Raw genomic sequence first — 17468 nt, 5'->3', positions numbered from 1 at the left:
TTTAAAAGCTGGTTTTCTCCTGAAATGCACTTTACCACAAGATAAATCTTCCATACTGTCAGCACTGGCAATGAGGTTGCTACCAGCAGAAATCCCAGTTTGTTGAAAGCATTTTGAAATCTTTCACCATAATTTCTATACAGTTGTGTAGTCTTGAGTGATTTCCTTGGCAAGAAGTGGCATTGATTGTATTACAAATAGCATTGTTCCTGGGTCAGTACTGAACTAGTATTCTGGGGTCCTAAAGCTGCTGATCTTTTCAGATGAGATCTAAAAATGAGGTCCTGATTACTTGTGGTCACTGAAGATCCCATGGACCTCTTCATCAGTGTGGGCGCTTATCTGGATGCCTTAGCCAAATTTCAGTCTTGAGAAATCGCATTCTGCCAACCTAAATTCCCCCTAGCAATTTTAGTTGAAGACAGTATATACTTCCTGTTCAGAGTTGTGCTGTTAAACAGCTATTGTTTCTGCCCTAGGGGTACCCACAGTTCATCTTTCCTCACGGACTGTGCATGATGCTCATGAAATATACAACAATAGCATGATCTGAATTTTTCAGACCTGGGCTTAGCAAGTGGGTGCAGCTGTCTCGAACCTCTTGGACTCTTATTGTGTTCCTTCATATTGAATCATGTGCTGGTTTAAAGATAACTCAACTGACTTAACCTGGGAGTATAATAGCTGTTGTTTCTCTTTTTAGGCTCCTCACCAAGTCCACCAGGTTGACAATGACTCGAAATGCTGTCTGGGCCTTGTCAAACTTGTGCAGAGGGAAGAACCCACCACCTGAATTTGACAAGGTGAGGAATGAATCCTTTCCTGTTAATGGGAACAGAAGCTGTTGTGGAGAGGGAACCCCAGAAAGACCCTGAGGTCTGCTACCTCTAGAGGTCATAAGAAACATTCAGACTAACATTTTTTGGAGTTTGCTGATCTCCGTCTAAACATTTGATGGAGATGGTTCAATTTTGATGAAATTCTATTGGTAATAAGGCGGGGGCCTGATGGGACAAGGGCTGCTAGGTAGCTTTTGAAACCTGCCTGTTTCCTGCTAGCTTTCCATCCCTAGGCTCCTTGGCAGTCCACCTGCTGGACTGTCTCTGAGTCAGGGACCCCAGGGTCTAGGCCAGGAGTGGGCAAACTTTTTGGACTGAGGGCCACATCTTGGTATAGAAATTATATGGCAGGCCATGAATGCTCACAAAATTGGAGTTGGGGTGTGTGGGGGGTGGATCTGGGTGGCACTTATGTCAAGTGGCTCCTGGAAGCAGCAACATGTCCATGTCCCCTCCCCCACCCTGGCTCCTATGTCACGGCATGGCTTGGTGGCTCTGCTATGCACTGCCCCATCCACAGGCACCACCCCTGCAGCTCCCATTGGCCATAGTTCCCAGGCAATGGGAGCTGCGGGCGCAGTGTGTGGAGCAGAACCTCTTGGCTGCCCCTAAGCATAGGAGCCAGAGAGGAGCTATGCTGCTGCTTCTGGGGGCCGCATGGAGTGGCCCCCGACCCCGCTCCTTGGCTGGAGCGCAGCAAGCCCCAGACCCCGCTCCCCAAGGGGAGCTTGAAGGCTGAATTAAAACCGCTCGGGGGGATCCAGCTCCCAGGCTGTAGTTTGCCAACCCCCGATCTAGGCCATGCAGGCTGTCCCAGAGCTGGGGCTCCATTCTCTTTAGTGGAGAACACAGAACTTTGGAGTTTGTTCCAATTTGGAACAAACCAAACTTCAAAATATAGAAATCCTTCACAGCAGACTTACTTATTACCCAAGGAAGGCCTTCTCTTCTCTATACCCCTTCCGTTTGGTGCCCCTGTCATCTAAAAAAGATGGTCAGTAACAGCATGAACATTAAGCAGGACTGAAGGATCTTTGCTCCCTATTTTGCTTAACACTGTGGTTAAGGTCTGTTACTTGACAACTCCCTTGATAAGGCTGAAGAAGCTGCAGTGATGGATAGTTAGAAGTATGTGTAAGGCTGTGCACCGTTACATAGGTTACCAAGTATGGTGGTGACTGTTGGGGGGTCCCTGTCAACAGTACTGGCTGTTGAAGATTATCAAAGGGGCAGGAAATGAGGTGGTTTTCTTACATGAGAAGAGTGCTTGTCATCCAAGCTGCAAACAGTCCAGTTGTTGCTCATTTTATAAAGAATGGTAAAAAGCTTATAACTGGATATTAGTTTTGGAGAGGGATGACCCCTATATGCTGGATTAGTGAGCGTTGGAGAGGCCCTGTTGTAACTTGAATCTCTTTTGCTACAAGGTTATGTGAACTGTGTAGGAATCTGTGTATCCAAAACTACCCATATTACATCAACGACTCTAACACTTTGTCAGACAACTGGCCCCTGAACAATATATGTAAGGTCCTAGGTATCAAATGTATGAATGGAAACTTTGGTTTCTGATGTTACTTGAACCAGTTCTTTGGTACTGTTAATTGTGGTAGGTTTAGAAATCTAGGTGAGAACCCCACCCATAGGATGGCATCCAGTTAATTAGTCACACACACTGACATTTGGCATGCTTGCACACACAGCTGCCTTGCCTCTTCTCAACGAACCTTTTCTAAACTCTCTCTCCGGGGTGGGGGTTGTTGGTTATTCTTTTAGGTGTCTCCTTGCTTGCCGGTATTGTCCCGATTATTATTCAGCAGTGACTCCGACTTGCTGGCAGATGCCTGCTGGGCACTCTCCTACCTATCAGATGGCCCCAATGAGAAAATCCAAGCAGTAATAGACTCTGGGGTGTGTCGGAGACTGGTAGAGCTGTTAATGTAAGTGTGTTGCCCTGCATAAGAGGCAAAGACCTTGGACCGAACAGCCCATGTGAATATGGGTTTGTCTTGTTAACCCTTTGCTTATCAAGGTGAAGCGGAAAAATAAGGCTGCTTGTGTCAGAGGGATTATCTAGTATCGATGGGTATGTGGGAATATGTGACATGGGTTGTGCTGGCCTATCGGACAGGGGGAAAAGTCTCTGTATAGTGCTGGCAGTGTAGCTGTAGTGCCCTATGCTAGGAAGAGCATGATACACAAAGACAATGCTGGTCCTGAGAGCTAGTCTAACCCATGAATGTGCAAAGGCTATGGTGTTGATGCCAGAGTAAGACCGTACGCTCTGTGCTGCTCTAATGCTTTAAAACTCATCTGTGGAAGCTTAAAGTAATCTTTTGTTGGCTCTATTATAATCTTAGAAGAAAAGGATCAATAACCGAATAAACACAGCACATTCCAAATAAACTTGTCTTTTGTTGACACTCCTGTAATCCATCGAACTATCTGTAGAGTCATTGCTCTATTTTAGATTTGTTGATTTTGTGTTGTCTAATGCAAATGGCTTTCATTTGCATTGCATCTTGAGGGTTTGCAGAATAAATGCATTTTCAGGAGTGTTCTAATTACTGTTAATTGGATGCCACAACAGTGAGGAGAGGCATGAAAGACTAAAGTTTAGGAGTGATTTGAAGGTGACAAGAAGTGGTCCATGATGAAGCTTATGGTTGTAAGAGGATAAAGAATGTTCTTATGGTGACACAATCTTTGCTCTTTCAATGACCGTCTTTGGTTTGGACACGTTTTGCTGTATGCTTCTGATGGTGGAATTTTAACCAAATAGGGGTGATGTTGGGGGGTGAGGAGGGTGGAGGGATTCTGTTGCAAAGGGCTTGGACTGATGTTTCTTTCCCTTCCTCTTTCTTTTAGGCACAATGATTATAAAGTAGCTTCCCCAGCTTTGCGAGCTGTAGGCAACATTGTGACAGGTGATGACATCCAGACCCAGGTGAGTGGGATGTTACTAGGTCTTCTCAAATTCAGTGTTTGAGCAGGAGGGAGCATTTAAAATGTCTCAGATAAAAACCCAGATTATTACTAAGACGATGGGGTAAAGATCTCATGACAGATCTGCGCTCAGATTTCTAGACTTGCCACTAGAAGATGAAATCTAGGTTAGAAAACCCACCCCTTAATCAAAACAGGAATGGCTCAACCTGCAGGGTTGCCCATAAGATGAACTGAGCCATGATGGAATGGTTCAAGATTTAGCTGCAACAAAAGTCCCTTCTATGTATTGGTGCTTATGAAAAATATACTGTATACGAGCATCTCATTGTAGCCAATGTGTGTGTAGGGAAACAAATCTCAGGACTCCAGTCATGGAAATTCCTAATTTCCAGCATCCAAGAACTCTAGGGATGACTCATTCTGCTGCTGCCTCCTCCTTGAGCTCTGCTACAACAGGAGATGAGGAGCAGGATGCAGCGGAGGGAGGCTTGTCTTCTGTCTGCCTCCTGAACCACATACAGCGCATTCCTGGTAGAACACTTTGCAATTGGGATGTCTGATCCTACACATGCCTCTTTGGGATAGGAAAAGCATTCTCTTCCTGCTGCTGCTGAATGGAACACCTCATTCAGTGGCAGGAGTTTCTGGAAAATGTTGGAAGAAAATATTCTTCCCCATAAGAATTCAGTGAAGATGTGCTGAAAGTATCCACTATATGGAAGCGGAGGAAGGCGAACGGTGTCATCCTATCCTGTACTCTTCTCTTAAGGTGATCTTGAACTGCTCAGCTCTGCCTTGCCTGCTTCATTTATTAAGCAGCCCCAAAGAGTCTATCCGGAAGGAAGCTTGCTGGACCATTTCTAACATCACAGCTGGAAACAGGGCTCAGATACAGGTACAGTTTCTAGAATCCTCGGCAGGTCCACCTGCAGCACTCTTGGATCCACAGAGCACCATTAAAACAAAGCTTATGTGATTCTTAGTTGGTGTTTTAAGGGCCACATTTTACACCCTGGGCTTCCCTTTTTCTCTAGTTATTTGCAGGCCCAATTAGTGTCCTACTTGACTGCACCCACAATGATATTTAGACATCTAAGTGACCCTAATTGTGCCCACAAATGGAGCCTGGTCTGAAACATGCTCTAAATGTCTAATCACTGAGTGAGCTTGGGGAGATGAGGATTAATCTGCCTCTTCATTGTGGTTCCAAAATTCAGACGTACACTTAGAATAGTGCTTTTCAATGGGTGTACAGCATTTGATTATTCTTTCTAAGGGCTTATATCCAAACAGATGCACACAGTGACCAAAGACTTCCTGTGGTATTGGTGCAATAATAGGAGATTTAAGTTCTTGGACTGTAAACTTAATCTTACACTTACAGGACACGGTAGGGAAAGCAGATGGGGATACTGAAAAGGTTATAGGTTTCTGTTCCCGGAGCCTGCTACCTTTTTAGGAGTCACTTGGCCTGTTCTAAATGCTGCTTCTCTCTTCTTCCTTCAGGCAGTCATAGATGCAAACATTTTCCCAGTGCTGATAGAAATCTTACAGAAAGCAGAATTCCGCACAAGGAAAGAGGCAGCCTGGGCCATCACGAATGCAACATCAGGAGGAACCCCAGAGCAGATCAGGTAAATTGAGAGGCTGTTTTATCTGTAGTTTGTCTCTGACTCCATGAAGCTATAGCAACTTTGTACAATCAGTTTGCCATCCGCATTTGTGGCCATCCGTCCATCGACTCCTCTGGTTACCTTGGCCTTGAAAGAAGCTCCAAGATGTATTCAGAGATCCAGCATGTATCTAGCTTTCCCTAGGCTTTAATTCTTTCAATGAATACATTTTTGCTGTAAAGCCATTCAAGTAGGGATAACTTACTGGTGCTGCTTCTGCAGTCACCATTGAGACTGTAGCTGTTGAGAACCAGAAGAGTCATTGTTCATATTCAAAGTCTGAGCTATAGCTTAGTGTAACTTGGTTTTATATAACTAAAACACACCTCAAATGTAGCATAAACAGTATTGATTTAAAAATCTTGTGCCACACAAAGGATGTACTTACAAGTCTTCAGCATGTTGGCCATGCAGTATAATTCTGGAAGTATCTAGTTTGCATCATGTGCATATGCTGACACTCTGGCTTGGGTACAATTCAAAACCCAATGAAGTACTTTAATTTCCTAATCCATTAGTACTTGCTCTTGGGTTTTAAACCCTTTCTGTTCTGCTTCATTCAAAATACATTTCTATGTCCTTAAAATTTATTAAGTGTGCATCTAATAGCAGCAGCAGCAGCATTACAAGGTGCTCCTATCACTTTGTCAGTATTGTGTGCTTTACACAGGAAAAATGTAATATGGACTCTATGCAGGTGAGTTAGTGGTGGTAACTTTGTTTTTTCTGCAGCTTGTGTAGGAAATGCACAAATAATTTTGCAAGTCTAAATTTAAACAGATGTTGGGTATAAATCTTTCACAGTATCAGAGTATAAATACCTGGCTAACTATAGGCTAAATTTAAAGATATGCTGCAAAATTTAAGACCCATGGGAATCTTTTTTTTTTTTTTAATTCCAGTGAAGTTTTTTGTTGGGATTTAAATAGTGCATCTGACTGTAAACAAGTGATATAGATGACTCCAGTTTCATAGTTTACTTTGTCATTCAAAGTAAATGTCAAAGCTTGGACAAACCAGAGTAGAATGTCAAACTTGCCTGCATATAAAGTCAGGCACCTTTAATACATCTGGATTCTGACTTCAATGGGAGTTAAGTGCTAACACATTGTAAATAAGGGCCCTGGTTGTTAGCTCTTGAAAGAGAGGTTAAAGTGCCTAATTTAAACACCCAGCTTCCATAGCTAATGGTGAAAAGGGTATTACCTGTTAGGCAATATTTAAAATACAAATTTCCTTAAACCTGACAGTGGCCCTTTAAACCTAAATGCATGCCACACTGTTACTTAACCTTCCTTCCTGATAAACTGAATGTTTGTCTTCCCTGTGCCTTCTCTTCAGGTACTTGGTAAACCTAGGCTGTATCAAACCTCTGTGTGACCTGCTGACTGTCATGGACTCCAAGATTGTTCAAGTGGCTCTGAATGGCCTGGAGAATATCCTGCGGCTCGGTGAGCAGGAGGCCAAGCAAAGTGGCACAGGCATCAACCCCTACTGCAGCCTCATTGAGGAAGCCTATGGTAAGTGGCTCTCACTGGCCTTGCTATTGTGACTCCTTCCCAGGAGGAAGTAATGCAGGATATGTGTTAGAGCAGACGTTCTCAAACTGGTCCATGGACCACCAGTGGTCCGTAAGCTCCATTCAGGTGGTCCGTGGATAGTTCCCTCTAAGGTGCACTCCTGGGCAGCCACACACGAGAGAATGAAGGGACACCCACCTTATTATGGAGTCACACAAGCATGGCTCGACTAATTAGGTGCCTGGAGAAGACGCACATGTAAGGTGAGGTGGTGGCCTTGGGGTAAAAGGAATAGGGGGGTAGGTGGGAAGGGGGCATGGCCTTGCGGGGGGGAGAAGGGGTAGGTGGGCAAAATGCAAGCTGAACAAATGGTGGTCTTGTGGCCCCAAACAGTTGAAAGGGTGAAGGATGGATGGGGGCAGGGAATAATATGGATGTTCTGATCAGTCTTGCCACATTCCATTTTTCTCTTTCCTAAGGCTTGGATAAGATAGAGTTCCTGCAGAGTCATGAGAACCAGGAAATCTACCAGAAGGCCTTCGATTTGATTGAGCACTACTTTGGAGTAGAGGATGACGACTCCAACCTGGCTCCCCAGGTAGACGAGAACCAGCAGCAATTCATCTTCCAGCAGCCTGAGGCCCCTATGGAAGGCTTCCAGCTATAATGTGTTCAGATGGGGAAGAACACCATGAACTTGCCAGAAATCAACTGGGAGCAGCCAGAGTTATAGTCCCATTTCCCCCTCCTTACAAACAGAAGGCGCAAACACCCACGCCACCCATTAGGAAACAGTTCCTCCTTCAAGAACAGCTAGAAGCAATGCTTTGCTCTCATGGAAAGAAGGGGATTTTATTTTTTACACTTTTTTTGCTGCTGCATACATGTCTTTAAAGCAGGCACCAAGGTGGAGGAAGGACACGGAGGTAACAAATTGCACCTCTTGTTTTAATTTGTGGTGATCTTTCACAAATATTGTCACTTGTTACCTCGGGTACTTAAATGAAATTTCAGTGGGGGTGGGTGGGGGGGAAAAACACAAATCAAAAGTTAAGCATTCTCTTCTCTGACAACATTAATCCTGGAAGCTAGGGTTGATCTATTTAATTTTTTTTGCACATCTTACTCTTTGTTAAAGACTCTAATCTGCCAAGAGCAAAGTTTAGCCCCTCACGTTTTCACAGCTCTCCTTCAGTGGACCGCGCCATTGGACATGGGCCAAGTTCCCCTTGAAACATACTGTAAATGGACAAAGGAGAAGTGGGGAGACTTTTCCTGGGGAAGGATTTTTTCCCTTTGTTTAAAAATATTAATTTTTTTTTAAAGAACTGTTATTGGTATTTAAAAAAAAGCAACAAAACCCCAAAGATGGTAATTGTGAACAGGTGGGGGAGATGTTTTGGTGGTCTTTGAAAAGAGGAAGCACAGCTGTCATTGCACGGGCTTCGCTTGCATTGCTACTGATTGAAGTCACAGAACTGTTGAAATGGTGAAACCCATCTTCATCTTTACTTGAAAATTGTTTCATGAAAACATGTATTAAGATTTGGATTTTTTTCTGAATGGATGGGGTGGGGGTGGATTATTTGTTATGGGGTGGGGAGGAAGGAGGGCATAGCTACACTTGACAGGAGCATTGTGTGCGGTGTTAACTCCAGTAGCAAAGGGCCTGAGTTTTCAGGATTACTTTCTGCTCACAGTTGGATCATGTACATTTTACTTCAAAAGGAAGAGTCAAAGCTCTGTATTTTTTATATATTATATATAGGTAGATATTTGTCTAATTGGGCTTCAGAGAAAAATATATATGAAATTTCTGTAATTTATGTAAATAGAATACTGTGAGGCAGGTACACCTGGAAATGATGGTCTATGAACTCACTCACTGGTTGTCCTGCTTCTTTTTCCTCTGTTTACTCACGTACTGTACAAGCAAACATAGATTTGTCTTAAACTCCTTTTCCAGATTGAGTTTAGTTAGCCAAGAGTGATATAAAACACAATAGGCTATGGAGAACCCAAACAATTTTGGGATTTGAGGGAAGGGGATGGGGAAACATGGTTCACCGAGGTGTCTAATAGACTTGCTGAGTGCATCCCCTCCCTGTTCTTGCTGTCCTAAGCAAGTGCAAGTTTTGATGCCTTTGGGACTGAGAATTTCAAGAGGGTAAGAAACAAAGCATGGTGCCAGTTGTATGAAATCAAGAAATCTAATTTCACAAGTCCTTCACATTTAAAAAAAAAAAAAAATTGGTGCATTTGACTGGTAGCTGGCTGTGGCTAGAGTGATCTCTAAATGCATAAAGTTCCTTTATCACTTGCTGCAGTACAAGTTTGGGGTGAATTATTTAATATTAGAGAGCCTTGTGGAGCACGTGTGAAAGCTTAGCCATGGTGTACTGGAGTGCTGTGCCATTGCAGGATCTTTAGAAACCTACCAGGGAACTTGGACTCCTAGCGAACACATTAAAATTGGAACCTTCATTTATCTGTGAAGAATGAAACTGAATATCGCATTTTAAAAAAATGTATTAAGGTTTGTGAGGTTACTTGACAAGCCACTTACATTAGCCCAGTGGCTCACTCACATGCCTATGGCTAGTGTGCATCCCCTCCCTCTTCTCTTTAAACAGAGGGGGGAGAAATCCTTTTGTCCATCTTCTAAAGCTTGGGTTAGCTGCTGAGAAGTCTTTTGTATTGAGGCTTTTATGAAAGAAAGATTCATTGTGTAGTTCAATGTAATATGTATTGGGGTAGTTTGTTAAAGGAGAGCATGCAAATTAAAATCTCTTCTAATGAATCCTTATGCAGTTGATGGAAGATGAAGAAATAAGCGATCTGGCTTTATATTCAAATTCAAGCCTAGCCTTCTGCTTAAGGTCTCAAATACCATCAGTATGATCGCAGAGTATATTCCTGGATGCTGGGGTCAGCCTACCTACAATCTAATTGGTCCAGTCTTATTCAAGAATCTTGCTTGCCTCAAGAGATTTTATTTCCCCATTAAAAATATCCGTGAGCAACTGAGGGTTAAGTGAAGCTTCTACACATGGGTGTTCTTTCTCCTGTCTCTTTTGTGAGGCAGGCGGGGGGGTGGGGTTGCTGCTATTTTTCCTTCCACTTGTAGGCCTTTCAGCACTAGCATCAATGATGTTTCCCATGGCCATGCATACGGTACTTTAGGTTCTAGGATGTACCCTAAAGCTCAGTTGTTGCACTGACACCTTTCTCTCACCTCTTTCTGTATCTGCAAATAATTCAGCAGTGGATCTGGAAGAGAAATGGATGCTGTAGCAAACTGCTTTGCAGGGATCATTGAAATTAAAAAATGCTGTCCTGAATTGATGTATAAGCAGACACCCACTTTGTGGAGAGTAAGAAGAGAATGTGGATGGGTAAAAAGGACTGTTCTCCTGCATGGCTGTTTGGGAGACCTTCAGGGGCTGGATGTGACCACAGAATGTGGTAGCCAGGCTACCTGAAAGCCTGCAGGTGGGTTGGGCTAAATCTGCAGAATCAAGCTGTTTATCAGTAGGAAATAACAAGTTGTTGAATAGGAACTGTTATCAAGTGAAGGGCTTCAGAGGAACAAAATTTATATGATCGGTTTCATGGAGATGGTAAAATTCACTGTGGGATTGAACCGTTCTACAATCAATAAAACCTTATTTTAAGCTTAGGGTAAACCTATTCAGTGTCTAATTTTTTTTACCAACTAGACTCTGGATATTCATATTGTATTTGAAATTGGATCTACAGCCAAGGGAAGTTAACAACTTTGAAACCCAGAACTGGAGAAGACTTGTGTGGGACTCTGTTTCCTTCCTCCTCAGCTCTCTCTCCCATGAGGCTGTGTCTTTCTGTGATATCTGGTCAATACTGAGCCCCATCTTGCTTTTACCCTTCCAAAAAGGCTCCCTCTTTGGCAAATGAAAAGCAGTAGTGTATCCCTTCCATAGACCGGTTCTATGTGGAAGGCCTTATGAGAAATGTTCCAAAGCCACCTGTGACCCAGTGGTCCCTTAACTGATGAGGGAGACATTCTTGGAGCTGCTATTCCACCAGTCAGCTATCTGAGGTGTTACATGAACCAGAGTACTATATTAGGACTGTGGTGAAGAGAAAATATCCTTCCAGGATAGAGCCTGATACCTCCATGGCTTTAGGATGGCATCTCAATAGCAAAAAGGTAACCAAAAGATCTTGATTCATCCACAATTGTAGTCTTCTGATGTAAATCACTTAAAACCCAAGGTTTTATTTGTTCTGTGCATTACCTCAGGACCATGTAAAAGAAATGGAGCTCCTCACTCCATCGGAGCTTCTTCCATTCATTGCAGCATGAAGAGGCATTGGGATCGGCTTTGCAAGATCGCTTTTTTAAAATGAGACTTTTGGTCCCTGAAATAAGACTGAAATGATGTGGAACTACCTAACAAACTTGTAGCAAAAGCTGCAGAGGTAGTAAGGATGGCTTTTTGTTCAGAGTGGCCCTACTATCTTCCTGCTGTGAGGAAGCTTGCTTCTTGTCCTTGATAGCAAGAGCCATTCCTACACAAAGCAGTAAACTACTGTCTAAATTACAACTCAAACCTTCCCTTAGCAACCAGAGAAACTAATACTTAAGCCCAAGCCACCTATTGAGGTATTGTTCCTTCTTGTAATTAGCTTGACATCTTTTTATAGAAAATGGGGGAATAATTGGTTTACCAAAAAAATCTTGCACCTTGCCCTTCCCCCCCCCCCCCCCCAAAAAAAAAAACAAAAAAACAAATCTTGTGAAAAGGGCATCACTTCCTGCTGTCTTCTGAATTGGAACTTTACAACTGATATTAGGGAACAAGTTTGGCTTTTGGAAAGCTGCTCTTGCAGAGTGCAGGAGAATCCATGCTGATGTCAACCTTGTTGAATTTATGCTAAGTGTCTGTAGATAAGCTCTCTCCAGAACCTCCACAAATGCTGTCCTGGGGTGTGCCACTTAGTTTTTAACAAACATTCATTTCCCCCCCCTCCCCCGCATGTAAGCTGCTTCTATTTTTCTCAGCTCTCACAAGTGCCGTGTAGACCTACAAGAGATGTTGAAATTCAAGCATTCATCTTATGGGTCTACTTTTTATTTTGAATATTACTGTTTTGTTAAACAATCTATGGCCTTTTTTCCTATCAATATTGCACTGCATGCAGTGGTTGCACTACAGACTATGCCAACCCGTTCAGTTAACCTCAGTGCTAAGTTTGTGCTGTCAGCAACTTGGGTATCGTAAATCCCCTAGGTCTGGGGTCTATTTTGTACACTTACCTTCTCGGACCACCATCTCTTAGGTGCTCCCAAAACACTTTGGAGGCTAGTTTACTTCCTGCATACTATATTGCTTAGTAATTGTGCGCATCTAGCATACCTCCAAGTATGGCATACCCAGTGGATGCTAGCTATAAAAACTAGTTTTACCATTCTTGTCGTTTAGGGACTCCTGACTGTTGGCAGTACCTCCTCTGTATTGGTTACCTAGAGCAATAGCACTTCAACCCAGAGTGAAAGCAATATCAACACAGAACATGTCGGGGATAATTGGAGGAAGGATCCTCAAGCAAGCATGCAATTACAGTTAACTGCTAGCGTTTAGCTTTCTCTAGTCTCTAGTACATGACCAGGGCAGATAACTTGTACAATGAAATCTCTCAAAGTATTTAGAAGAAGTTTAATCTGTGCCATTATACTGGATCCCTTCCCTCATAATTCTCAGATCTCTGCATGTATCATAACTTGAAGCACTCTTGGTTGTGTGTGTGTGTGTGTGGGGGGGGGGGGTTATTCCTAGACCAGCCTCTTCAACACTACTGCATTAAACAGCACAGCCTCTTCTCTCATAAGCTGTCTTTGCATGTTCTCACAACCCAGCAGTCCAGTTAGAACTCATGAATGTTCTGACCTTTTTAAAGGGTGCAGTAAAGCTTCAACTATGACAGTGTCGAACCAAGGTGTCCCAAAGGGGCTTATAACATTGCAGTAGCAAAAAATGGAAGATCCGTTGATGCAGAGGCCTTGTATAGTACTAAAAACTGATCCAAATTCTAGTGTTAAACTGGTCTAAATCCAGATGGACTTCAGCTTGGTTCTGTATTTAGCCAGGTTAGATACTTGCTAATATGTTGCAAATTACCAGTGATGTCTAAGCAAAGTACTACTTTCTCTTGACTATCAGAAAACAGAAGATTCTTAAGGCTGCCCACAGTAGGTACCATTCTGTCCTGTCATAAAAAATGTGAGGACCTTACCTCAGTGAAGTTTTGGATCTTAGCCAAATGTACAGACTAAAATCTCCATTGTCACATTTCCTAATCCATAAGTGTTGGGGCCTGTATGCCATGCTGTAAAACAGCACTAGTGCTGAGCTTGCATTCCTGACAGTCTCCTTCTGAAAACTGAATTGCATCAGACTGGTGTGGCAGACATCTCCAGATTAAGGTGATGATGGGGCTAGGAGACTGCTGACTCATATCAGAGTGATCCCTTTGGAATTACTCATTTTAGTGCAAAGCATCCCAGGCTTCTAGTATCTCCATCAGTTAGAACATTAGAATTAGCTAGTCTAAATTTCTAGTTTTCTCCTTTGGCCCTGCATTAATGTCATCTTTAATACCTTATCACTTCAGTTTGGGGCTAAGATTTCATCCTTTTACTGTGTGGAGCTTGAGCTACTTCAGTTGACCTAAAGCAAATAAGCTCTCTGTATTGTCTGAATTTGTTGATCAAGGGATGTGTATATATCCTCCTTCCATTTAAGACTTGACCTGTGCTTGGTGTCTTATATAGACAGGCAGCTGTAGTCAGAACACGCAGTAGCTGCCTGCATAACAGAACTGTTGCAGTGACTTCAAAAGAGCCCTAAAGGAGGTGGAGCTCTTCATCTGAATCCTACTTTCCTTTCCTTCACTGGAGGTGCAGATCTAGTTTCTCTAGTAAACCTGAACTCCTGCTTGACACTTACCCTTCCATATTACAGATATGGTAAACTCCTGAGTGAATAAGCCTTTTATCAGCACAGGTCTATGCAAACTCCAAAATAATCCAACTGAATATTTTTATGTTTAAGAAATGACCTACAACCAGTGTCACAACTGATCAGGATTTTAAAATTAATTCTGGGGAGCACAAGAGGAGAAGAGATGGGTACAACTGTCAGACCCAGCTACAATACTGGGCTGGAGAAAAGGCTACTGGAGAGTGAATAGTGTTTTGGAAACTTTCCTCATCTGTTCTGGATCCCTCTTTGGAACAATCCAGGGACCCAGAAACTGAAGATGTCTACCATTTTTTAGAAGCAAACTGTTACAGGCCCTAGGAATGGCATTTAAAAGGCTTATTCTGCTGCAGTAACAGTGCTCAAAGCATTAACCTCTATGAAGCCAAACCCCCGGGGTGGAGCTGGTGCTGTGTTCTGATTTTTTTTTTTTTTTTCCAAATCCGCTCATGTGTGGGTTGTGTTATGAAACCACTAGTGAGCATGGCACAAAGGGGAGGAATAGTATGTGATTGTTTACCCAAATCAAAAGTCTGGGAAGGGGACTTCAGGATGTAGCCACATCAACAGCCAACAGTGATTCAACTTTTTTTTTTTTTTAAACTTTTCTTTTATAAAAGTCAAACAACTCTGGCTATTTTTCCAATGTGTGGCCCTTTAGAGGTACATTATAGCTGTACCACGGTTGGTTGATAGGCCTTGTGAGGATATACACCTGACTCTAGTGTGGACTAGTACGATGTGTACAGATTAAAGATATTTATACACATTCAGAGTTAAAAATGTATCTAAGTTTCCAACACTGTAATAGATACAATGCAAAATAAAGAGTCTGTTCCAAAGCTGCTCTTGGTGCTCAGTCTGTCTGGATTATTTTGTGTGTCAAAATTTAGGGATCCTGGCAGCTGGGCTAAAGTGTACCAACAGGGTGCCCACATATGAACAGAACATCCCACTACCAAAAAGCTCACATGCCAATATACTGGTAAAATCATAGTGACTTATTTATTGGCAAACTGCAAGGAAAACTCTCCAAAAGCTTGGATGGAGGATTGCTTATAAATGTTCAATGTGTAAAAAGCTGACATGGGCAAAGGACCACTGTCTGCCAATAAATTTGAACTGTACCAGCCCAGTCCTTGCCTATTACTATATTAGGATCAGCCTGTCATGCTTATTTCACTCTTTAACCACATAGCTGGAGGAGGAAAAAGTACTAATCAAAGCAGTCTTCAAACTCTGCATTCTGTCCTTTCCACTCAGCTGGGACTGAGCATTCCTAGCTGTAGGAGACCATTTGTAGTAAGACTAAGCCCAAACTATAAAAGGTAGTACACATTACTTTAACCATCCTATATCCCAATTTTGGATGGCATGTAGGCAGCACTGTGGAAATGGTGACAGGTCCCTGCCTCAACATGCTTGCACTTTAAATTACCCAACTAATTCATTCACAGGGGCAAGGTTTAATTAAACAGCATGATGCATATATTGGAGACTTTCATACAGGTTACCTGATCCAGCAGTAATTAATCCATGAGTGTGCTGTTACTACATGTTAACTACTGGGGCTGCAATTTTCTTCAACCTTAGTACAGTAGAACCTCAGTTATGAACTGACCGGTCAACAACACACATCATTTGGAATCAGAAGTACACGATCAGGCAGCAGCAAAAAACACATACAGCACAAGTACTGTGTTGAATGTGAACTACAAAATCTAAAAAAAAGTTTTTTTTAAAAATTGCCAAAGTAAGGAAACTTTCTATGCTTGTTTCACTTCTTCTGCATAGTAGTTTCAAAGCTGTATTAAGTTAGTGTTCAGTTGTAAACATTTGAAAATAACCATAATTTGTTCAGAGTTACAACCAACCTCCATTCCCAAGGTGTTCATAACTGAGATTCTACTTTCTGTCCAGACTGATTTCTTCTTTAGACAAAATGTGGCCCTCTAAAGAAGACATCAGTGCCAGAGGGTGTTGTGAAGGCCAATACTATAACAGGGTTCAAAAGGGAGCTAGATAGATTCATGGAAGAAAGGTCCATCAATGGTTATTGTCCAGGATGGAGAGGAATGGTGTCCCTAGCCTCTGTTTGTCAGAAGCTGAGATTGGGTGACAGGCAATGTATCACTTGATAACCTGCCCATTCTCTTTGGGGCACTTGCCATCAGCCACTGTCAGAGGACAGGATACAGGGCTTGATAAACCTTTGGTCTGACCGAGTATGGCTGTTATGTTCTCTTGGTTACCTTTGCTGAGTAAGCAGTATGTTGCAGCCCAGACCTGTTCCTGGGGATCAAGTGTACAACTCAGCCTGCCACAGTTGCAGAACCAACATGTAAAGGATGAGGAACGCAATTTCCATCTTAGCTAACATCTGTTCCATGTTTGTATGGAACGGTGCAGCTGTTCCCCAAACAGCTTAACAGCCACTCATAGAACTCAAACTTCCTTTGTATAGTAGCTAGGGCTACATGGCCTAGCCTATGTCTGTTTCCATTCAGTCATTTTCTTGACTTTATCAGTGGCACACATTTGCTCCAGACCAAGGCTACCCTTCTACCTGCAGTGCAGCTTAGGGCATTTTAATCTGCGCTGGGGTGCAGGTCAACTCTTAACATTAAGGTGGCGAAGTAGCTTCTGCCTGTCCTTTAGGATTGCCACCTTTTAAATTGCACAAAACTGAATACCTTTGCCCCAGCACCTGTCCCACCCCTTCTCTAAAGCCCAACCCCATCACTCATGCTCTCTCTCCCCCCCACCCACCCTCACTTTTACTGGGCTTGGGTTGGGGTGTGGGAGGGAGTGCAGGCTCTGGGGTGGAGCAGGGGATGAAGGGTTTGGAGTGTAGGATGGGGCTCAGGGCTGGGGCTTGGGGTGCAGGAGGGAGTTCCAACCTGGGGCAGGGGGTTTGGGAGGGGGGTTCACGCTCCAGCCAGGCAGCACTTACCTCAGGTGGCTCCCAATCAGTGGTGCAGTGAGACTGAGGCAGGCTGCCTGCCTGTCTGCCCTAGCTCCATGCTGCTCAAGGAAGTGGCCAGCATGTCTGGCCTCAAGGCACAAGCAGGTGGCAGTGCACACTGCTCACACCACCCCTGCAGCTCCCATTGGCCAGGATTCCCAGCAACTGGGAGCTGCAGAGCCAGCGCTCAGGGCAGGGGCAGCACACAGCAAGAAGCCTGCCTTAGCCCCACTGACTTAACAGCACTGCCAAGGTCCCTTTTCGACCAGGTGTTCCAGTTGAAAACTAGATGCCTGGCACCCCTTCCTGTGCTCCACCTGTAACGCTTGTCAAACACAATCAACAAAAAAGATGCTTTTGTCACTTCCTAAAGCAAGGGGGAAAGGTTGAGGAAAGGAAAGGAACTAAACCTGCTGCTGAATTTATGGTTGAGATATTGCAGCAGCCAGGCTAGTGCATGAGGCCTCCCCTTTCCTCATAGCTCCTCACCCCAGCGTGTG

The 17468-nt window shown here is 43.4% G+C and overlaps 1 protein-coding gene and 1 long non-coding RNA gene across 5 annotated transcripts in view; one reads left to right on the top strand and one right to left on the bottom strand.

Moving 5' to 3' along the window:
- The window catches only part of KPNA6 (karyopherin subunit alpha 6), a 38260-nt gene extending 23411 nt beyond the window's left edge, over nt 1-14849 (top strand). For all 3 annotated transcript variants that reach the window (XM_077837668.1, XM_077837669.1, XM_077837670.1), the window contains exons 8-14: nt 704-803; nt 2616-2779; nt 3708-3786; nt 4558-4683; nt 5295-5422; nt 6803-6981; nt 7461-14849. In XM_077837668.1, coding sequence (XP_077693794.1) covers nt 704-803; nt 2616-2779; nt 3708-3786; nt 4558-4683; nt 5295-5422; nt 6803-6981; nt 7461-7648 — 964 coding nt within the window. In that variant the 3' untranslated portion in view covers nt 7649-14849. The remainder of the gene's footprint in view (nt 1-703; nt 804-2615; nt 2780-3707; nt 3787-4557; nt 4684-5294; nt 5423-6802; nt 6982-7460) is intronic.
- LOC144277112 (uncharacterized) overlaps nt 1-17468 on the bottom strand; it is a 44254-nt gene that overhangs the window by 25636 nt on the left and 1150 nt on the right. For both annotated transcript variants that reach the window (XR_013348394.1, XR_013348393.1), the window contains exon 2: nt 16957-17293. This is a non-coding gene — a long non-coding RNA (uncharacterized LOC144277112). The remainder of the gene's footprint in view (nt 1-16956; nt 17294-17468) is intronic.

Source organism: Eretmochelys imbricata, chromosome 19 (assembly GCF_965152235.1).
Source record: "Eretmochelys imbricata isolate rEreImb1 chromosome 19, rEreImb1.hap1, whole genome shotgun sequence".
In the NCBI taxonomy this organism is placed as follows: Eukaryota; Metazoa; Chordata; order Testudines; family Cheloniidae; genus Eretmochelys; species Eretmochelys imbricata.
The sequence above is the reverse complement of the archived record's forward strand: the minus strand, read 5'-3'. Positions and strand labels throughout refer to the sequence as shown.